Source organism: Lichenostomus cassidix, chromosome 3 (assembly GCF_008360975.1).
Source record: "Lichenostomus cassidix isolate B80296 chromosome 3, HeHo_3.0, whole genome shotgun sequence".
In the NCBI taxonomy this organism is placed as follows: Eukaryota; Metazoa; Chordata; class Aves; order Passeriformes; family Meliphagidae; genus Lichenostomus; species Lichenostomus cassidix.
In genome coordinates, this window is record NC_139483.1 from 53,199,288 (window position 1) to 53,223,588 (window position 24,301).

A 24,301-nucleotide genomic window follows, 5' to 3' on the forward strand; every position below is an offset into this window, starting at 1 on the left:
CTGAGGAGGAACTGTCCCACTTTCAAACACGTGTTCTGTACAAAGAAGAAAGAGCTCAGTATAATAAAACCCAAACCAGTGTGTGAATGGTGTAAAGTCAGGCCAGAAATGACACCATATCAAATCAATGTAACAATACTTCAAGGACCTAGAAGAAGGATGGAAAAAACTTCCTGGTCAGCTCACCTGATAACAAAACACCAGCTTTTGACTTGGCACCTATTCAAAGCAGCACAAAAGAAAATATGCACAGGAAGGAGGACCTTCTCTCAGTGCTTAAGCCTCAAAAATTGATTTTATTTATAAGTAGTTTTCATACCAGACAGAAGCACGAGGGCCTTGCTGACACAATTCACTATCTATCGCAATAAAAATTCTCAGTTTTTCCCTACACAATATCTTATTTCCAGATGGAAAGTCTCCCTGCAAGCTGATATAGAGAACCCTGTGGATTGAAAGGAAACTTCTGCTCCTATTTTATATGTACAGCTTTTCAACCACATTACAAACAACACCAAACTCTTAGCATTCCAGTCCCTGGTTCTCAGACACAATTCGTATTGTATCCATCTGGAAAAATGAGTCACTTGGTTTCTGGGGACAAGGAACAGATTTTTATTGTCATTACTTCCTAAAGAGAACTCGAAGAAGTAAAAACATCACTCTTCCAGAAATTCCATTACTTTAAAAAACACTACTGAGATGCTATCATAAATTTTAGTTTAAAGAAATAAAAAAGGCATTGTAATAGAGTACAGCAACACTCATGTGCAATTAACAACACTTTATTCTTCATTCTGCATGTGACTTAAAAGAGGTTAAGAAATCTTCCTGAAATAACAAAACAATGGAGTTTTTTTTACAATAAATGTAATCTTTTTGGTTTCATTGGAAGAACAGAATTTTCATAATTTCTAACCAAAATAGATAGAGGAAATCTTATTCCCAATACCAGTGATAGCACAAAAGTGCACACATGTGTACCCGATTTACATCTTGTTGATAATCCGATTGAAATTGGTGGTACCACATGTATGTCTATAGCTAGGGATGTAAGTAAGGAAGCCACTGAATTTTATTATTCAGCTGCCCCTCCCCAGAACCCAGACCACCAGCCCTTTCTGCACACGCTCCTCACCAGCTCCATTGTATGAGATAATGCTATGCAACTCCACATTCATTTTGCATTATTTTATGCTAAGTCTTTGCAAAACAAAGAGGGAAAATCACCCATCTGCAAAACAGTAACAACAGTGCCGAGAGAATGGAGATGATCTCCCCTAACTTTGTCTGCCTACTCACTTCACTCCCAGTCTACTACTACTAAAGAGAAGTATTTTGCTAATGATGTAGGGAAGGACCATCCTTACTGGAGAGTAACACCTGGAAAGAAATTGAATCAGTCTCTCAGAATGCAGAGCTCTGCTTTAGCCAGTTCAAAGACCACACAAATTGAAGATCTGTTCTAACAAGCCTGGACAATGTTGGGGTTTTTTTCAGTTTAAGAGGATATGGAAGAATGAAAAGTTACTATGTGTTGAGATTCCAGTTGAATTTGTTTGCAGCAATGCTGGCATGTGCTAGCAAAGTTCCCCAAAAAGATGCTCTTTGAGTGTTGTTGAGAATTTGGATCTCAATGTCAGAAAATATTTCATCAGATGCTTTATAGAAAGTCAAGACATGAAATTTGGCTTTTGTGGAGCCTGAAGAATAAATTCCCAGACCTATTCCAATCATCTTCCTTCAAATGAGAGAGAAAAGAGAAAGAATCAAGTAAATTTTAAAAACAAAGAAATGAAATTATGCTTTTTGTAAAAAGCTTAAGACCACTACAGGGAAAGGAAGAAAGAAGAAAGGTATTAATGGATTTAATGACTACCCAGAATAAATAGACCAACTAGTTTTAGGTGGAGGACACATATGAAAACTTACAAAAAAAATCTCCAAGCATGTGCCTGTTCTTCTCATTAATGCTTCACTGTCTCAGTGTCTGCAATTAAATACACATATTCCTAACCCTCTGAAAAGTTAAGAATCATACGCAGAGAAAATATGAATCACATCAGAAGTCTCTGAATAGCTTGGAAAACATGATTATACCAACATATTAAAATTTGAAGACAAAACTCCATAATGCTTTCAAGCAACTGTTAATCATACTATTGTTCTAAAGTGAGACATCAGGATAGACTTATGTACCAAGTACATAAACAATTACACCCAGGGCAGCAGTGCCCTCTCTTGCGTGATAAATTTTCCACCCCATTAAAACCAGTTCTGCAGGCAGAGGCAGCTCCACTTCTGATTTAATGTGCAATATTTTGTTAAAAGAGCTCTGAATAAATGCTAAGAATCCCTTTCACTCACAGTTCGACAGGGCTCCATATTCACAGTAAACACTGCGGTTTCTCTAGGAGATTAAACATCTAGGAAAGCTAAAATCTTTTCAAAGAAAGGCTTTGAAATTCATCTCAGCATTGGGAGATTTTCAAACTTGCTACTTTTTGTCCTAATTCTCTTCATTTTAGGGGAGAAGTTACAAGTTGGGAGAATACCATCACATACAACATACTTATTTCACATAGTAATAAAAACATACGTGGCTGTAGGTAGCACGTGCAGTCTTCAGATTTCCAGCCACACTGCAGTGGCTGCTGTATGTACACTGCTCTTGCAGATGCTTCATTGATCTCTTCTAAACTGACCAGCATTACCCACAGCTACGTGAAGGGCTACCAATTTCTCTTTAACATTTACAAAGTCTATTATTATTATTATTATTATTATTATTGGACAAGTAAACCCAGATGGAGAGAATCGTTCATATAAGCCACATGACTGAAAACATTTCCCAACCAGTTTGATAGCATCAAGTCTATAAAACAACAATTTCTCTAGAAAAACAACATTTTCCTGGTCTTTTTTTTTGTTGTTTTTGTTGTTTGCACTTTTATTTAGCATTGGTTTTATCAGTTGATTGCCTTCAAAATTCACAAAATTTGCCAGATAGTATCACATGAGCTTCTCCAGTCCATTTGCTGGATGCCAAAAAGAAGCATGTAAGTATATCAAAATATTTATAGCAACTTTAGAAGTCCAGGTTTCCTTAGTACAACTGCCTTTCAGGTGGTGGTAATATGTGAAACAAGAAAAGGTTCTGCTTGCTTGTAAAGCCCTGAGAATTATTAAGTCTTCAGCAGAGAAGTACTGGTTTTAAGTCAAGGCAGATGTGAAAGAAAAGAGCAAGTTGAGGTTTGGTGGTTGCTTTTCTGAGGAAGAGGAAGGAAAAAGAGAAAGGCTACAATAGAAAACAGAGTTTCCAAGATAATTCCCCAGTGAAAAGAAGTCTTTCTACATGAAAAACCACCATGGTACTTCTGAAGTCAATCACACTATTTCCACTGACTTCCCAAAATAAATTGCCAGTGAAGATTTCCAGCATAGGATGCAGGGCATGCTTATGAACTACAGTATTGGCAATACTATGTACCTCAGCATGGAGGAATCATATGTGCCACATGATTGAAACACCATCAAATTTACACAAAACCAAAACCAGAATTTAGATTCTCTTGTTACTCAAAATAGGCAAAAGGACAACTAAACAACCACAGTTACTAAACAACTACAGCTACATATATGCAAACTATTCCCTCAGGAATAATGTTTTCTCAAAGTCATTAGCTTACTAAGTATACTAAGAATTCTTCGTTACTAATTACATTAAGATTTTTCTTTTTCTTCGCAAAAGCTTATCTGAGACAACAAATTAAAAGATTACGAAACCCAGTTATCTATCAACTTTTCTCTGAAGGGACTTTGCCAGCAAACCTTAGGCAACTGTAAGGAGATATTTTAAAGAGATCAAAGGGATCAAGAATGGAGAAAAGTCTTGCTATTAATTTATTTTTTGCTAACTACTGGATGTTTGCAATGATCCATTTCATCCTTTGTATCAATGGTCTACCCCCATTCAATCTTCTAAGACACACATAGACAGAAGATTAACAGGAATAAATTTTCTGCAGCCCTAGAGATGGATTTCAGCTCTACAGAATGAAGCCAACTTCTGCCAAAGCTGGAAAACACTGACAGTTCTTCAAGGACAGAACATCTAATTAGCAGATATTAAGATAGATCATTAATATTCTTCAGATGACTCTAGATGAAATACTAACAGGAATACCTGAGGGAGGAATAAATTAAGTTAATATACATCAGAATTTTCCCTCAGTGCATCACATGTTACAAGCACTAGACAGCTATAGAAATCTGTATATTCTTCTAGGTCTCAAAGCCCTCTGCAATAAAAGGATGCTTAACATTTTTCCTCCTCCATTCACCTCACTCAGCTCTGGACCATGAAATAAAGTGACCTGGAAATAAATTATGAACATCTGAGCACTCAAAGGGGTTATGAACATCAGCACCACAAATCCCTACACAAATCTGCTTGTTATTTGAACTCTGCTCTTACAGCTTCAGACTCAAGTGTGCCACAAGAGCTTGGCAGTGAAGTCAGTACCAGCCAGTCTACTTTTCACAGAGTCCAAGCCAGTAGAGTAAGAATTTTAAATATTATACGCATCAAATCTCTGAAATTACAAGTGTTTCACTAACCAAACAAAAATAATTATGCAGTACTGGTTCAAAGGAAATAAACTTCATTTGGTACTCAAGGGGCCATAATATGCAGCATGAAGTACTGACAGAGGAACAGTTGCTCTGACTGGAAAGGCAGGTAGGGATGGGTTCTCAAAGACCAGTCAATGAGTTCAAATTATCAGAACTTTTTTGTAAATGGCTAATAAAATTAAAGATACAGCAATCTCCATCCACGGACTTATTTAGGCTAAAATACTAGACAAGTTTAGTACACAAGAGGCCATGGGTAGTGAGGTCTTTGCCTGAACACTAAGCATGTCTAAATAATTAAAGCATCTTCTGCCAGTTGCTACCTGCAAAACTGGGGGCATGGGCAAGACATCAACACTGCAAAATGTACTTCCATAAAATATCACCCGAGTGATTCCTGGTTCACATGCTAGAAGCGAGAGCAGAGTAAGGCTTCATGTTTGTTCACCACCATACAGACCATCAGGTGATCATTAGTCATGGCTAAATTTCAACTGGAAACACATGGTTTTGTCTGCAACTCTACAAATAAAGCTGGAGGAAGGACTAAGTATTCTTCATATCCTGTCTTAAGGTGCAGGACAATATTGCCTAGTACCTACTCTTCAATCTCTTCTGCAATACAAAAATTATTCACAGAACATACTGTATATTCTGTGGTACGCAATGTAACAGCTAGATATTATTAACAGTAAAGTATATCATAAAACAGTGAAAATTAATTACAGTTTCACAGAAGAGAAAAGAAATAGCTTTGTGCTCATAAAACAGACCAGTCTGATGCTTGGCTTTGAGGATCCTACCTTCTGCACTCCTCTGAATTACTCTAGAAACCTCGCAGTAATTACAGCCACAATGCCAGCTACCCCCAAGACAATTATTCTCAGGCCTAGAAAGCACAAATAGAGACCAAAGCAAGATGTAATAACAAATATGCTCTAATAAAAAAATTGTTTACCTGATTTTCTATGGCCTTTCTGTTTTTTGGATCACTAACAATTGAGAGCTGCAACTCCGCCATCTTTTTCATTTTGCCATCCATGTCAATCTTCTGGAAGAGACTCTTGGTCTGATTTTTCAGCAGCCTGACAGTGTCCTCTTTCCCAAGTTTCTTCGCAAAGAGGGAAGCACAGGCTGAATGTATGGCAGTAACCCAGTTTTCCAGATCTGTCTGGCTTGTTGCCTGTGAAACCAATCAATGGTGCAACATTATGAGCAGATAAGAGAATAAAATAAGAAAATCAACAGCTCTAGGACATGAAGTGCTTGATGGGTTCACTGTCATCCTAGGTGCTTTATCTTAACCAATTGAAAAAAGGTTTTCTTTAGAACTGTGTAAATAAAGGAAGTGTGAGATTTTCCTGCACTCTGTCATGATTTGTCTCCAACCTTCAGCTTCTGCTTCTTAGACCTGCAAGGTCTGAAAGCCCCAGGAGCACAAGAGCCATGTAAGCTGTGGGAAAGATGTAACTTGCATCTTTCATTCCTCCAGATAATTAAAGTAAACCCTACCAGATGCCAAAGACAAAGTTTCACTGTTGCAACAGCAGAGATTTTATATGTGAGGTTCTGAAGAGAGGTATTTGCTTCCTTAAAAAGTGCAAAGTTAGAGGAGAGGTGACATTGAAGCAAAGAGAATGCAATCTGCACAAAGTATCTCTGGAGATATGTACAAGTGTGCCTATGAATCAACATGTTTCTATGCAGGCAGTTCCACATAATATTGTTCTTTATTAACATTTCCAGTAGTGCACTTGAGCAGCCAAGGTATTTTGACTATTTTTAGCTCTTGAGTATCTTGCTCAACCAAACTCTCTGTGGCCAGCAGATTCAGGGTTGAACACGCCATTCTGTAAGGATGGAATGCTAATGGATGTGAAAAACCTTGATAATAAAGTTAATTTTTTAGAAGCTTGTGATCAACCAGGCACCCAGAGTTTCCTGAAGATTTGTGATCCTTGTTCTTTTTGTTTCTGAACCATAACTGACTGAGCCAACTAGTGGAATACTTGAATTCATTTCATACACTTGGTATTATAACAGTGTAATGCAATAGGGCAGTTGTGTTATTATTTTCAAGTCAAAGGCACAAGCATGATGTGTGTGTGCGTGTGTATATACAATCATATGGATACCTGTGCAGACTCATAAACACATCCTAAAATGGAAACAACCACAAAGTTACGCATGCATCCTGTTACCTGAAACAGGTAGACATCTCCGAAAGAATTGCTGAGACAGAACACATTTTCCTTCTTGGGATGTTCTGGAACAGACTGAACTATACTGTCTTCTGCAAACAGAGCGTACCGAGGCAAACTGCTCTGCTCCACTGAGTTCCTTCCATAGGTCTCATAAAACAGTAGAGTACAACCTTTCCAGTTCAGAGGGAAAAAAAACATAAGGAGAAAATGAGTTATGGATCTCCCAACATTATATTAATGTTTTTGTGAATTAAGACACCCTTCAGAGGCAGGGAACATCAGTTCTGCTCCTCTTTCGAAACAGACAGAAAAGGAAGATCTTCAACACAGAAAACCAGGCAAAGTTAAGGATGAATTTGCCAATGAGAAGTTGAAACAGACATCTAATAGGGACACAATAAACATCTATGGACTTAATAAATAAATCAGGACACCTCAATATGGAAGCATCTAAGGGTTAAGGTAGGATGGGGTTTGAGTAATCCGGTTGAGTGAAAGATGTCCCTGCCAATGGCAGGGGAGTTGGACTAAAGGTCCCTTCTGACCCACAATATTCGATCAATAAACTCAGCCTATTAAAATGTTAAGGTATGTTGGAGAGATTAACTCCTGCTTAGTTAAATCAGCTTTTCTGTTTCTTTATTAAATTGAACCAACTCTCTCATAACAGCCATTTAAGAAACCTTTGTACGTGTTTTTAAAATATTTGCAGAATCTTTTTCTTCATACAACATGCTTAGTGAATAAACTTCTCAAATTTAAACCCGCTTTCCTTGAATCTAGCTGAAAATTGGAGACACAGACAATTCTGAGTAACTTAAAACAGTTTAAATGGGCTGAGTTTGAGCATGTTTAGTCTTGTAAATAGTGTAATATCTAAGGTATGAAGCTTGCATCCAGAAAACAAATTTCATCCTTGATGATGACAATCCCGAGCCTAACAAGTGGAATTACTTCTGGAGGACAGAAGAGGAGACTTGATCCCAGCAGAGGACACTTGATCCTAGCCCACAGCAGTATGACTGCAGTGCCATGTTGCCTTTGGCAGTGAAGCTGGCTCAAGAAGGGCCTGTCCCCTCCATCCCGTACAGCCTCTCCTTCCTGCCTCATGTTATAAGCCCCTGTCCTCTGAGACACACCAATCTGCCTGTTCAAGGGGTCACGGACTGAACTGCACTTCTAAAATATTGTTACAAACGGAAACACATCGATTTCTGATCAAATCATCTGTTGATTGAAAAGCTTTCAGAGTAAGGAATCTAAAACATAGAAATAGCTCTAAACTATGTAAGTGCACCTTTTCCTATTACTGTCCAAACTGACTGGCAGAATATTTTGGGTAAGAAAAAATCCTAAAGAGTTTGTCCTGTCTTTTCCCTTGGGCAGCCCTCACTTTATCTTCTTTAAGCCACTGAAACACTTAGAGATCTCTGCAGCCGGAAAAAAGGACATGGTTTGTTGCACTCTGCATATCAGAAATGGCATTTGAACATAACAGGGCTAGCTAAACCAGCAAAACTTCTCTTGTATTCAGCTTCAGCAGCAGCAACATACAACCACTTCCACTTCTGCATTTTAGGAAAGTGCGTATTAAGTTCTATTTTAAACTCTCATATTTCCCCTATTTGCTCTAACTGAAGATAAGTCATATTTTATCCTGAGAGTTTATATCTAATTAAATAATAAAATTTGAAGGGCATGCATGTATGCCTGGGTGTATAGCATCTCTGGTATACCTTTGAGCTAAGTTCAGTGATCCCTGGAAATAGCTAGTTTCATAAGCTCTGTAAGACCCACTGGGACTGATTCTTGCCCAAGTATTTTAATTAAAACTTGAACTGAAGGGGGAGGGCAATGGGAAAGCAATTTCCCTTGTTAAAGTAAACTAACTGGACAGGAGAGATGAAAAAGAGAGTTCCTCTTGGTACCCAGTTACTAGTCAGGCTCAGGTCTTGATGGCCCCGAAAGTGAAGCAGAGGCCTCAGCACATGTATACTTTTAAGTCTGGCAGGTAACCAGATGGTTATAAGCTTTCTGCATATTTATAATTAAACACATCTCAACAGAGTGCAAAGAAACATGCTGTTCTCCATTTACATATGTGGCTATTTTAAGTCATGCTTTAAAATATCTTGGCTATTTAAACTTCAAGAACAAATTAAATACAGATTTATTCAAAAACCTGTATAAAGAGAAACAAAGCAATTGCCTTGATCTTGATATAGCATATTATGAAAACAGAACTATGTCTTGATATCCAGACAGGAAAGTTTACTTTGGCATCAGAAGTCTCCACAGGACAATAAAGGTAGGAGATCAAGGAAATGAGGAATGTATATTTAAAACTGCTAACAAAGCGGAAGTGACTCTCTACCATGAATGCAGCCATATCAATCACTGAAGTAAAAAGCATGGTATCTAACACTTAACAATGTTAGAAGTTAATAAATCTTTTTACAAAGGATTTTATTATTCCTTTTTTGTAGCTGCACAAATGTGGGTGGTAAGAAGGGACACAACTTATTCAAGGTCACCAATAAGCCAATTTATAGAAAAAAAAATGAACACGAAGCGCCTAAACTCCTCGCCAGAGCCTCATCTTCCCAGAAATGCACAAACTACTAGTATATAACATATTTCAGTTTAGAGTTTTGAGATAGGATTGTTTAGAAACTGAACTTTAGAAGAGGCAGATCAAACTCATATTCATACTCCATAACACAAACACACACAATAAGAGGGTGGAATTCAGGTACTGTTTTTCCCTTTGTATACACTGCTTGCAAGCATAAATCACATTATCTGATGATCAGGGTAAGTGATTTCCACTGTTAAGGCTGCCTACATTTTGATCCCTTGATAATAAATCTCTGAATTATAAGGCAGAATTACCTAGTTCTAGAAAGTTTGCTTCTTTTAAATCAGCACTATCAAGGACAACACTACCAGCACTTGATGTTTGCTGTTCATTTTTCTTCAGGTATACACCCATGCACAATTTTAAAAAGAGCAACCTGTGGGAAAGTTGTTATTTTCTCTCCTCTAGTCCCAGATATGCCCCTTACTCATTAACTTAGTATTATATTTACTGAAAGGCAAATCCTTTGGAAGCAATTCAAAATTTAAAAAAAAAGCCTATGAACTCGCCCATTAAATTTCCCTTCCTCCCCACAACAGATATTATTTTCCTTCTCACACTTCCTGACACCCTCACACTTCTTGCAGCACCCTCTGAGCCATAAATGGAGCACAACAATCACACCTGCAGCAGATCCTCTGAGTGGATTCCCTTCCCATGGGGCTGTTTGCACAACAGGAGCAGCAGCAGGAGATGGGAAGCTAGGGCATGCAGGGAGCAGGCAGGGTGAAAGACCACCCAGGGAAAGGAGGGAGACCTCCAAGTCCTCAGAATGGTCCATGGCAACTATGCCTTGGGCACCACAGGGCGTCTGCTGCTGCTGCTGCTTCAGCTTCTTCTGCTCTGAGCCACACACTTGTCTGTGTAAATGCTCTGCCACCAGGCATTCACCTCTTCATTATATTGCCGCTTAAAGTGCTAGAAATGAACTAAACATTTTTACATTAACTTACCCCATCTTTAAGTAAACTTCATAGCAGAGTCTAAGTAACTGTGTGTCTGCACCAAGGAATTGGGTACCAGCTACTTCTCCCAACACTTAAATTTTGGTTCAATTTCGTCTTTGACCTCCAAATATCCACTAGCATCTTTTAAGTCCCCAGTCTGATGTGAAGAGGCAAACTAGGAAGTCAGACAAAACAATTCCCCACTATGGTATGAAACACAAGGCTGCACATGCAATCCCAAAGACATTGAACAGCACCTCAGTTCCGTGGGCTGCTTAGGCACATGCTCTACTTTAAGTGGTGGGTAGACCTTGCAAAGTTAGGTGTGATTTTCTGATCCCCTAAACCTGCCAACAGAAGCCAGCATGAATGAAATGCTGCTGAGACACTATGGAAAGAGCTGCTGCAGCCAAGGTGAAGGATCAACACGGTGGTTTACCTTTGAGTGTGACCCAGTACTGCTTCCACTTCCGTCGTGTGACCAGCTCCAGCTTCTTCTCCTTCTGCAGGGTCACCAAGGGTTTGAAGAACAGCCATCCTGCCTTGCGCACCACTCCTTGCTCTTTCTCATACAACAAATCCAGCTGCTCCAAGGAGCTAAGGGACTCGCCACTGGAGTCTTCTGTTTCTGACGAGGTCTCTGTATTCTCCAAGTTCATCCTGCTCATCTCCAGCTCGCGCATGAAGTTCTCATAAATGTTCTGCCTCAAGGCATCACTGCTGACCGCATTGCTGGACTCACTTCTCTGGGACAGGACATGGCTGGAGCCAGGTGACCACAGTAAAGTGGAAAGCTGTGATGGTGCCAGCGTGTCTGTAGTGAAGTTTTCCACTCTGCTGTCGAAGTATTCACTCCCATCTTTACACTTTGGCTCCTGTGCATGAAAGGAATTTATCTGTGATTAGTCACCAGAGTTACAATCAAAAGACACACCTCATTTGTCAATTAAATTTGTTTCATGTTTAGCCACTTCCAGTTCCTTCATCTTTCCACCATTACATCATAGGCTTTCCCTCAGCAACTGACACCACCAGTGCTACCATTCAGTTTTTTCAGCAGAACCCCATCAAACCCTAAGTCTGGGCAGTTTGTTAACTCTGACACCTGTGAGTAATCTCAAATTTCACTAGTAACTACTGGAGCTCCTACTGGAAGTACTGAAACCCAAGGTATTCTGGGAGACAACTACATCCTCCAGCTGTAACCCAAGCACCATGGCTTACATCTGAGTACAAGCAAGAAGTATCACAACAGGTTTCTTTATTATTATAGGATTTTAAATACTTTGGTGCTATCACATTTGTGCAAGGTGGCTATGTTTAGCTTCAGCACAGCAAAGCTGACTTTAACCTCCACTTTCTATTTGTCATACAAACTGTGCTTAACCAACAAAAAAAAGGTCAAAAGTTGAGAATATTTTAAGCTTGTTAGTATTGATCAATTGACTAAAACCTAATCTAAAAGAATATGTGATTTTAAAAAAGACACGCTTGCTGACTGGCATAAATCCAACCTCCAGACTGCAGAGCTGTGTATTTTCTGAATTGCTGGGAACACCCTGAGAGCTTGATTATCCCATCAAGCACTGACAGGCCTTTCTCCTAATTGCACTATGCAACTTCATCCCTTGGATTGAGAGGGCTGGCTAATTTTATTTTAAATAATCAGGCCTGATGGTATGACTTCAACTTTGCCTTTGATATGGATGCTTGAGTAGGCCCATTTCTTGCCACTGCTTGTCAACATGGGACTTTGTTGGCAGATTGGACCTTTTCTCTCTTAAGTCTTTCCAAGTAATGTGCTGACTGGTCCCAACTCTCCCAGGCTCCAGGGATGGACAGGGATTTTCCTACTACCCAAAATATAGCTCCTTGGACTAATTTCACTGTTGAGAACCACACCATCCATCCATCCATCCATCCATCCATCCATCCCTCCATCCATCCATCCATCAGAAGCCATTTATTGTCTTCCAAACTCAAGCACTGCCAATGCTATTTAAAAGCAACCAGCATTTAAGAACCTAAAGCACAAAAGATGTGTTGCCTTTTGCAGTAAAAGTGCGAGGGAAGAAAGAAGAAGAGATTATAATAAATGATTCGAGAAGTGAAGATATTACCCTCGGTAATAATAAAGCCATTATACTTTCAAGTTTAGGCTGCCTCTCTAAAAGCATTTATTTTCTCACAGACTACTGTACTAAGAACAAAGTAAATAAACATTGGTCTCCTGTGAGCTGTTCTCACCAGCAGCTTTGAAAACAACTACGTTTTTGTTTCTTTGCTTCTTACTTGATGCTCTTCAAAACTGCAGTGGAAAAGCTGTGCTCTGCTTTGATAGCATCAGGACCTCTGGTGTGCAGCCAAGACTGGAATTGTACAGCCTCCCAGGCAATGCCAGACAAACTACTTCTCCAGCAGCAGGACACTGCCAGCCATGGCCTTACAAAAGCCAATCTGAACTGAAATCCATGTTCCCTTATAGTGCATTGAACTTCAGGTCTGGATTTTCAGATCACTGTTGGGTGATGCAATTCTCCTGGTAAAGGGGCACCTTCCTCAAATCTTATTGCAGAGTGTTAATCAGTGCTGTCAAAAAGTAACTCCCTAAACATCAATCATTTAGCTGGTTTTTATATGGTAAAGGGAGGAAGATTGGCACATGGGGTGGCAAACCAGGATATAATCCTGCATGTAATGCATTTATGCCACAAAGCGACTGTAGAACATAGATTGTACAACCACACTGGCGATCTGCATTTCAGGGGGAGACTGAAAGCTTTCTCCATCCCTGTTTTAACTACTGTCACTGTATTTGTGTGCCAAAATTCAGCATTTTAATTGCTTGAGTATTCTCTAGGAACTGCTAGTGTCCCCTAGAAAACAGCAGTACACAGCTTATTAAGAATATGTATTTCTTTCATTCCCAAAGCACTAGTAAGAGACACGACATAGGCAAATACATAAGAGTCTGTTGTGGAGACCCACCACTGGAACAACAAACATTAATGAAAAGGGTGGGATGCAACCTCTCAATGACCAACCACTACCCAAATCCTACATTTTTCCCTCACACACAGAAACGGGAGGAACGAGGAAGTACCAGAGCAGAGAAAATAGATAAAGAATCCAAAATGACTACATAAACTTCACCAGGACAACATCACTCATATTTTTCTTTTCTTAAGGAACTGAACTGGCAGAGTCAGGCAGTCTCTGTTGGTCCTTGAGGAGGCTGTCATCGTAGCAATATCTGCCACCACTGAAGAGGTCTGACCCGAGTTGTTGCTCCAGGTGGTTTCCCTGCCAGGTGACTTTCTGCTGGTTTTCACTCTGTTGAATCTAGTGACGATAAAAAACTACCACTGTTTCTTCTCAGCTGCATTCAAGGAGATCTCTCAATGTTTGAGATATACTCAGGAATACTTATAGATAATGCAAAAGATAAGATACCAATTAGACACAGTGATGCATGTAATAATGAGCTGTAAAGAACAGCACAGGAAACAATGCAGCCTGCTACATTCATTAGGACCCAAGATAAACGGAGAATCTAATACCAGTTTTCAAGTCAAATAAAGAGGTTGACTCAATGTACTTTTCTTTTAATTTTTTTTTACACCACACTTAAGGGCTCTGGCTCATAAAGTGATAAAATTTCGGAAATTATTTCTGTAGTGAGGCTATTTTACTTAATTGAAGAACCTTTCTTCAGTAGCTGTGTCTGGTGGCTGGATTTTCATTTTACACAGAATTTGCTAATGTCCTCCATGTTAAAGGGTTGCACAGAGTTTACACCACCTCCTTTAGCAGTATCTCGCTGTGCAGCAAGTCTGTCGAAATTCTGTCCACAGGCCTCACATATATCACACACACCTTTCAGCTCACTCACAATGCATTGTGAAACAGCATCATCACAATGCCATTTCAGCACGGATTAAACTAAATGAAGATATGTGCTGCAGTAGAGTTCCAGTGATGCATTGAGGGAACACTTTAGGACGCCCTCATGCAAGGAAAGCTAGGTCATGGAAAAGATGACTGCAAGTCTTGATGCAAGACCATTATTAGAAAGGGAAACTCAATTCCAGGATACATCAGATCAAGTCAGACATGAGGAAATATCCAAGTAACTGAACAAGGCATAGCCAAGGACTCCTCTGGAATATCCCATATGCAAAACTGTTTATGGATAATTTAAAACGGCTGTAGAGGAAGGGTGCCAAAATGAAAAGGAAATAGACTTCCAATCTTAACACAGGAGACCAAGGAGACTCTGTACAGCCCCAAAAACACAGGCCAAGAAAAGATACCATTTCTCCCTTTAAATAAATTATTACAGATTAAAAAATAGGAAAGAACAACTAATGTAGCCAGCAATACTGACATCAGAACAAACTGGCTGGGACTACATTTACTCTGCCAGTTAGCAAGCATTGAGCAAGAGGGTCTGGCAAGAGCCTTCAAGATGGAGAAAAGCCTACCTGTGTTTAAGCTGCAATTTGTTCGCAAAGAGGATTAAACTCCACTGCCTTTCTAGTGTCAAGGGTCTGGCCTCAATATCCCAAGCCTATGCCTCCTAGTCCTGTGTCCCCATGAAGCTGGGGGCTTGGTTGACTTGTTTCCACTGGGGCAGCTGGAGAGACTACCCAGCCACCAGCAGCACTTAGGACCACTTATAGGGAAATATTCCAGCTTTCACCTACGTTCAGCCCAAGTGACTCACATGCAGTTATTACTAATGTACGGAGGAAGGGATGCGTTGTTCAGAGCAAAGCACAGACGCTGCAATCGCCGAGACAAACAGACAGACAAATAGGGAACAACCGTCTGACAGACCAGAACCATGTACACCTCTGTGTTTTGAAGCTAAAGGACCTGGTAAGGGTATAAGAATTACCAAAACTACAACACAGCAACCCCCAGAAGAGATGGCAGGTTACTTAAAGTGTGAAAGATGGAAAAGAACCAATCAAGCCACACAAGGAGCAGCAAAACTAAAAAGCATTCACTACCTCCCTCTTACCCTTCCTGTCACTGGATATTTGTCTGATTAAAATCAATGACTAACCATTTCCTATGCCTTTTTCTAAGAAACCACCATTTTTGGAGCTAGGGCTGTTTTCCTTCTACCAGAAACTGATTCAAGCTTGATGCAATCTCGCCAGCCAAATTTCCTTGCTGTGTCTGAAGTCAGTTCACTGCACAGTGAATTCAAAACAGCTATGAATCGCGTACCACAAATGCCATTCTGTAAATGTCATAACTAAGTAATACATAGTAAAGGTCTGGGATGCAGAAATCATATGTAAAGCCTAGAAGTAAAATCCAGAACAGCTACAGATGTTGAAACCAGTGAAGAATCCTGGAACACAGCACTGAGGTTCTTCAGTGATTCCAGGTTTTTCTGCCCTCTCTTTCACAGCTGAGTAAGAAGGTGAAAAGACAGCATCTGATAAAGCACATGAACACCAACTCACAAAATGAACATATGAACACCAAACTCACATGAACATCAACTCACAAAAGAAGTGATCCAAATAAACAGCTTTCATTTTCGTTTCCCAGTTCTATAGACCCCAACTAGGATGCACACCAGCAAACCTTATGCTGACCTCTTTCTGAGCCCAAGGGTCTGTCAGAGTTTTACACTGCAATGACAGATGCACGTGGTTAAGCACACTACCTGTCTGAATTTCCAGCACAGGAGACAGCATTTGCTCTACATGCCACATAAAGCATGTGTTACGATCTACTGCTTAGCTGCTGCCTAAGCTGCAGAAGTGGGTGTTCCCTTCACTCTCTGCTAACTTCTGAAGTGGCCAGCACCTCGATGTTGCTAAAAGGAAGCATACTTCATTTAGGGAAGAACAGAGACTGTTCCTGCATGAGAAACACCAGAGAAGATTCAGGGGAAAAAAAAAAAAGAAAGAAAACCAAACCAAATCCAAAAACAGTCTCATCTCAGCTTGCAAACTCACACACAGAGACCAGGCACAGTCTGGTATTTAAAGAGCCAATTCTGGGGCCTGCAGCTAGAGATGAGAATTTCATTCCTGACCACAGGCATCCTAAATTCCTATTAATGGGATAAGTCTTAAATTCTTTTAAAGAAACATCCTTTCCCTCCCTCTTGCTCTCCCCTCCCTTCTCCTTCTTCACACTACCATCTCCCAGTGAGCCAGATGGCAATTCAAGCTTTTCCATCTGGTGAACCAAGCTGACACACAGGAAGGAGGAGGTTGCTCCATGTAATGCCTTCAGAAGAGGTGGAGGCAGAACCAGCACCTCTGGTCAATACAGCTGCTTGCCTTGCTAGAGGTGGACCGACAGCAAAAAGTGAGTGCTAAAGCCAGTAACACAGACAGGGAACATCTTCAAAGATAGTTATAATGTCCTCCTTCTAGTGCTCCTTCCACACTCTTCAGATAATGTATGCTAATTTATAGCATATATAGAAAGAGAGGTAGTATTTTGATATTTGAAATCAAAAGAAGGTTTAAAACCCAAGCCAACTTTTAAGCAATGCAACAATTTCAAAAGAAAATTCACTGAGACATTAGGCTGAAAAGATTGGAGTTAACTTAGAACAAAATAGGTTGGGAAAATTTGAACACACTCCTGTGTCTTTTTTTGCTGCTGACATTTCAGACAGCACCAGGGATGCAGTGTTTCACAGAATTCTACAAATTACTAAGAGAGATAAGGAAGTAATTATCCTGCAAGAAAGACAAACATGATGCAATCACTATGCTTATAAGAACACAGTTGCTAAAAACCAACTTTCAGACACTTAGGCTGGGGTCTGTACATACCTGCAGCTTCCTTTTCTTCCTTGAGAGACTTCCTGTCCAGTCACTGATGCGTCGCATTCGGTTCTTTAATGTATCCTTCTTGGATGCATCGTCCCCAAGGGGCTTAGACTTTCTGCACGGGAGTGTGTAGGAGGTGTAATGTGCAGGACTTCCCTGCTCTACCCTGGAGGGAACATCAATGTCTGAGGCAAACGAGACACGGTTGCTTAGGCTACCAGGAGTGTCAATATACTCATCAGACAGCCTGATCCCAGGTGGAGGGGTGCTTTCCAAATTTGTATCCTTATAGAGATCTCGGAGTGAGGAAAGAGATGAACTTTGGTTGAAGGGCTTCTTGTTGTCGCTTGCTGGGAAACTGGCATGAATGCTTGTATCTGGAGTGCTCCTGGTCAAATATGAACCATCCAGCTCATTGATATCCCCAGCATTTCCCCAGAGGGAGTCATACCATGAAGACTCGGAGCTGAGGGAGCTCCCTTTACTAGACCGAAGCCTTGAATCAGTAGGTGACAGACGATGGCTTGAAGGACAATCTGCACTGGAGTTCCTCCTGACGTCCAGCAGGTTATTTGGCTTAGATTCCAGAGCAGGCGAATACCTCAGCAGCTGCACTGGCCCACTGGACTCCTCAGTTGGTACCTTGCTGTTGTTGCTGTTGTGGAACTCGACCCTCAAGCAACCATCCAGCTTCCCCAGAGTTTTAATGAGAACTTTCGGACTCCTCCTGTCCTCTGATGGCAAGGTTGATGCAAGACCCTCACTCTTTCCATAGCAATTTAAAATGTGGCCGTTGCATTCTCGAGAGGCAGCATGATTACTTCCAGCTTGGAAGCCAATATAGTGGAATCCATTCTCCGGCAAAAACATTGCGTTATTTCCTTGGCAGTAGTCCCCAGAGGCATTTGTCCTGTTTTTGGCATGGACATTGCTTTTGGAGATTTTCATCACAGTGTCACCAAGTCTAGAGGAATAAGGCTGACTAGTCTTGAAGTGTGAAAGGCAGCTTCTGGCAAGGGACCTTGATTTGTAGTTTGAGCCACTGCTGGTATGTCCCCATCCATGCATAGAGCAAGACTTTTCATCTTTAGCATGAATACTGCGAATTTTCAGAGAGCAAGGCTTCTGCTTGGCACCAGCTGTAGTAGCAGCATGATTTTTTGATCCCTGAAGACTGTACTGGCTTTCTGAATTCCCCATTTTCCACTAAATTTAAAAGAATTTCATTAGAAACAATGGCTAAAAGACAGAGCAAAAAATAACAGGCCATTTTTACCCTCTACACAGGAAAACACCTATTCAAAAAATGATATGGAGCAATTGTTTTTTTTTTAAAAAGTCATTAAATAGCCATGTACAACATGAAATTCATAACTGAACTTATTTTAGGGGCAAGCTAGGAAGGCCTATTCTCTCCATGGTTCATTACCCCTCTGTTATAAAGCTGGAATCTAACTCCATTGAAATCATGTCAACACCTTTCTCCACCCACACCCTTGGCAACATCCTTTTCTTATAACTTACAAAATCTCTGGCTCCCAAGAACAATGGCATAATGAAAGGGAGACAGCAAGATAATCATAACTTAGATGTAAAGTGAACTGTACTTTCAGAGAAATCCCTTCTGCCAGCAGACAAGCCCACTGCAGTTGCAGCTTGACTGATTTCTGTGCAACCAAGTGTTGCCTCAATAAAATGTTCAGAAAACCCCAGCTATGCATTTAAATTGAGCTAATCTAGGAGAAAGGAAAAAAACACAAGGCCAAAAATCAGACAAAAAATAACTTGCTTAGCAAATAGCTTCATCTTCCACTACAGCACAAAACTGCATTATGTTCATTCAGCACAGCACAGTTCTCTTAGTAAAATACTCCAGCTTTTCACAGTGTTTGCAGTGAATAGCACACACTGGAGCAGTTAAATTGCCCCACTGAGGTAACTGAAAATTTCAAACCTACATAAAGTGCACCCCAAAATAAAAAAGATTGTTCTGTTCTTTTTGTTGCTCAGAATGAATCTCCAGTGTTTGTGACTTACAGAAACAACATCAAAATGCTTTTTCAATCAGCTCTATGCTTCTTTACACATCAGATCTCAGACTATCACCTGGAGGAGGACACACTGCTGCCTCATTAAAATTTCATCAAAATAAGCCACTGCAAAAGCACAATCTTATCTTCTGGAGTTTGTATATTTTAACATCCCTACTTCAAGCCCTCAGCACTTTTAGATTAAAAGTATAGCAGGAAAGAAGGAGCAAACCTGTAGGAACACTCTCAAACACGGGCACAGTTAGCAGTCAGCATGCTCTGCAATGTCTTCGTGGCCAGCCACTACACTTGCCAAAACCAGAATAGAGCTGCACACAGCCTTCCTAGAAAACACCAAAAAGACAAAAAATGGTCTTCAGTCAAGTAGAACTTATACTTTACTCCAGTTGTTTGTAAAATAACTATAAAAAAAAATCAAAAGTTAGAAATTAAAAGAAGTCTGATGAAGGGCATTCCTGGACTTTAAACATACATTTTTATGAGCATACTTTAACAATTGACATTGAATTAGTAGAAATAAGTCATTTAGTAAGTATTTCATTTCCTAGTTTTGTCCTTCTCCCCTCTCACTGACAAGTTAAGACAAATTTCCGTTCCTCTCTGGTTTTCCTTTTGGAAGACCAATTACAGTTGGCAGTATTGTGCAGTCATCCTTTACAATGTGGATCACACTGATCAGATCAATGTCCCTCAGCATCTGTTTATCCTTCCCTGTGCCTGGATTCCAACTATGACCTTTGCAGTGAAAGGCCACCATGAAATTTACTCCAGCAGTCACCCAGTAACCTCCTTCTTTAGGTTTGTTCTGATTTTAGTTAATCTTCCAGTAAAACAAGAAAAAAGCTGCACCAAGCATTGCACAGACCCAGAGGTAACAAGACCCAAGCCCTTCCTAACTCTCTGAAAATATTGGCTCATCACTTGGCACACAAAGACTACATGGCAAAGCAAAAGGACCAAAGCTGGATCTCATAGAACATACCAGTACTTTAAGGATTGAAACACTCCATAGAAAAGAAGTAGAATAAGATTTTAGACTCCATTTTGGAACACACAATTAAGTTAGAAACTATTCTTAACACACCACCACCAAATTTTTTCCTTTCTGCCTAAATTGCATCGCTACTGTTCATAATGTTCAGTTGAATAACTACTTGATTTGAACATGCTGGGGTTTGCTCTTGTTGACTCTTTTTATGCCTATTTACTGTATAAGAACCTTGAAGGGGCATAAATTAATTAATTGGTATTTAGCTAACCTTACCAAAAACAAAGGTAAAGGTTGCAAACTAGAACTAAAAACAGTCATAACAGCAAACCTAGAAAAAGGTTAGCAATTAAATCACTTAGAAGAGATATATCATGACAGAGATGCTACAGACCTATAAACACTAATTAATGCCTGCTGTCACAAAGATATCTGATAAAACAGATAAACCACAGAAATTTCATCTTACATTAAAAAAAAAAAAATCTGTAACTTTCTTATTCTCTCTAACAATTTTCAAGTTTGCTATTTATGATACCCTTGCCTGTGCAGGTTTGATGTGCCTATGCTGCTAAGTGCACTTCTCTGTGTAAACAGTTTTTGAAGTGTCATATGCAACTTGGATTGAACAAAAGACTATTGATTCAAGGTTAGCAGAAGACAACACACAAACTTCCTAAGCTCCAAGCTCCTGTACAAGTCACAAACACCCAGCAGAACTCTCCTCCCATATCCAAGAGGCACAGACCACAAACAAGCAATGAGTTTACATTTGGAATTCCTCATCTGGGAGCAGAAAGTGCATTCAGCAAGGGGGCTTTGAGGGGCTTATATCTATTCATAAGGAAACACTGCACTCAATTTGTCTAAAGAAACAGGCAAAAAGACCATCTGGTCTCCACAGTGATTGTGCAATGGTTAGGTAATCCTTTTAACAGAGTAGGCAGCGAGCAAGCTGCTGTCATGAACCTCAAAAGACAGACATTCAATTCGTCAAGGCTCGAGCCGTGGCCACCAGGTTCCATTGTACACATCTGATCTGATACACAGGCCACACAATGGGTGAGAGAATAAATTTATCTCAGGGTACAATGTCTACAAAACAGTGTCTCAGTCTGTGCAGGAATCAGTCTGCACTACAACAGAACAGTCAATAAACTCCATAGAAATAGCCCCAAGGGATTTTTCTCAGCATCCCAGCCACTCAGAAAGCTGTGATGGGCTCAAAATCCGCACACACTGCAATAACCCATTGAGGCATCTCTGAGGCTGCACAAAGACCACCACCCTGGAAATCAGCTGCCATGCCTTTCTCTTGCATCACACTTGTGTGAAGTGATTTTATTTCTGTTGCTCCCAGTTGGTGGAGGAAGAGCAGAGTGAATCAGCTTATACCCAAAGGCTGCATGATACAGGGGCAGGTTGGTGGTTATGGACAAACTCTGGCTGTGCTCACTCCAAAACACTCGTGTTTTACACTATTTGATCTGTGGAAGCCCTGGAAATTACAGTGCAGAGGTCAGAGTTCAGCTCCAGCTGTATTTCTCACAGCTATCCACTGCTGCAGAAGACAACGTGCTTTTCTCGTTTCCTATGCAGAGGGATGAATACTTCTTGTGAGTAAAACCAGTTGCTATGAATATTTTCAGCAATTTTAATCAGCATAATTAGAAAGCAGCTCACGGTGCCTGAAGATTACTATTAAGAGTTTATTTGCTTTCAATTATAACCACATTCCCTAAAAAGAAGTTTTCAATCTTCACCCTGGTTCCCCTTGACACATTCAAAAAAACCCAGCTATGCAAACATACTAATCCGGGAACCCCACCATCCCCACCACACCCAAACATTAACACCAGTCATAACCCTAGAGCTAAAAATGTATTTCCCCACCTTGAGGCTTCTCCACATAAAGTTCTCCTAGATTTTTTTCCCTTCAAAAAACAAACACACAAGCTCAGGCGCTGTTTCAGAGAAGCGCCTGCTACCTCTACTCCCTCATTATTACCACCACAGCTGGGCTGCTTTATGAATACTAGAGGAGAAAATTACTTTCTTTAAGGTGAACACACGTACAAGTGGTGCTCAGCAATTGCAGGGGTGCTTTCCTCTCTAGTCTTAATCTCTCAAAGTTTTCCCAACTTGAGTCACTAACCTTATTTCAAGCAAAACTGAATCATAGTAATAATATCCCAGTATTAGGTTTGCTTAGGAGATACAACAAGGAATTATTGTGTTATGAATTGGTGGGAGATCTGAGTCAAGGAAGACAGGCTCCTGCACTGCTCTCATCTGCTGCAGTGGGAACACATACCAAACATGATTTTGCTACTGTCAGCCATCTACTTCCCATACAGTCACACTAACTGGGCTGAGACTCTCTAAAACTACAGGTCAGAAAATGGCAAACTTCCAGATGGGAAGCCATCAGTAGGCTGAATTCTCCACAACCACAGTCAGCATCGGACAGTGGCCCTAAAAAGGCAAGAGGCCCTAAAAAGGCAAGTGGTAGCATCTTCCTAGGGAGATTCAGCAGATTTGCCTGACCGGGATTCACAATCTCACCACCTAGGATGTTGAAAGAGTTCAACTAAAGTGAACCCTAGCAATGTTAAACTTCAGTCTCATGAGACAAACACATGTACCAAAGCTAAACCTCTGATGTATTTTGATACCTTTATTCCTCTGCGTGGCTGGTGAAAACAAATCTTCACTGGTAGATGAATAATAAGTGATCTACAAACCAATTACCCTTGCTGAAGCTTCCCCAAAAATCTACTGAAGAGTTACAGGAATGTTAAGTCTCACTTTACTAAATATGTCATCTGTGCCAGAGTGACAAATACAATTAAAAAAAAAAAGAGTTAAAAATAACAGTATGGATGGGTGCAGATGAGGCTAACACCATCCCATCAAATTGGCACCACTGAGTGAGGGCTCATTAAAAAATGCAGGAATTCATGAGAGTCTTCAGTACTACTGGGAACAAAACTCTTCATGCACAGCAGAAGAGCCTAAATTTAAAACCTTCTATCTTTAACAAGGAAAAAGCATTTAAAAGAAGAGCTAGATTAAGAGCTAAATAATAGGTAAGAGCTAGAGCTAGCTGTCTCATCCCTATAAAATAAGATCCTACACAGAATCATAAAGGTTGGAAACTATCTCTAAGATCATGTCAACCCAGCTCTGCCAAGTTCACCACTAAACCAAACTGTCACATCCACATGCCTTTTGAACACTTCCAGGGTGGTGATTGCACCACTTCCCCGGGCAGCCTATTCCAATTCCTGACCACTCTTTCAAGTGAAGATTTTTTTTTCTGGTATCTAACCTAAAATTTCCCCTGGCACAACTTGAGAGCATTTCCTTTGGTCCTGCCACTTGTTACCTGGGAGAAGAGAGCAACCTCCATCTTCTCAGTTCTTCACAATCACACAGCAGGACGTGCAGTTTAAACGTTTTAAGAAAGCCTTTCCTTGAGGAAAGAAAGACAGAAACTAACCAAGTATTTTTTATTTTTACTTGTAGCTTAAACAGCAAGCATGTATCACAAACTCATCAGATTTTCCTCACTAACAGAAGCACTGTTACCTGCACCACTGCAGTTCCTTTCAAGGCAGGATAGGACCAGGAATACATGCCACTGGGCACAAGTCCCTCACAGCCACCCACCCAAATTTAAGCATCTGCCAAAGAAGGACACAGCTTCAACTGACTCCACAGTGATAAAAAGTCTTATACAAAGGGCCTTCAAGGGCAAATATACCATCAGCTACTCTCCAGTGATGAAGCAAGAGGAATCATCTGCTTTCTGGTGTGTTTAAAACCTGTATGTTTCCAAGGGCAGGTAAGGGCTCCCAGCCACGGATCAGGGCTGCTATGGCCACCTCTGGACTGTGCACAGGGAGCAGGGAGGCACAGAGGGGAGAAAAGGCAGTGCCAGGGTCTTTGCACAGGCAGCTGTCCTCAATGCATGGCTCCCACGTGCACCCCAGGAGACTGTCATCAGAACTAGAGGAGCCAGGA

General features: G+C 40.5%; 1 protein-coding gene across 2 annotated transcripts in view; it reads right to left on the minus strand.

Moving 5' to 3' along the window:
• TIAM2 (TIAM Rac1 associated GEF 2) overlaps window positions 1-19,612 on the minus strand; it is an 89,007-nt gene extending 69,395 nt beyond the window's left edge. For both annotated transcript variants that reach the window (XM_085055796.1, XM_085055794.1), the window contains exons 1-5: window positions 19,499-19,612; window positions 17,240-18,442; window positions 10,864-11,299; window positions 6,837-7,009; window positions 5,594-5,818 (exon numbers count right to left, since the gene is read on the minus strand). In XM_085055796.1, coding sequence (XP_084911922.1) covers window positions 5,594-5,818; window positions 6,837-7,009; window positions 10,864-11,299; window positions 17,240-18,436 — 2,031 coding nt within the window. In that variant the 5' untranslated portion in view covers window positions 18,437-18,442; window positions 19,499-19,612. The remainder of the gene's footprint in view (window positions 1-5,593; window positions 5,819-6,836; window positions 7,010-10,863; window positions 11,300-17,239; window positions 18,443-19,498) is intronic.
• Between the last annotated feature and the right edge of the window lie 4,689 nt (window positions 19,613-24,301).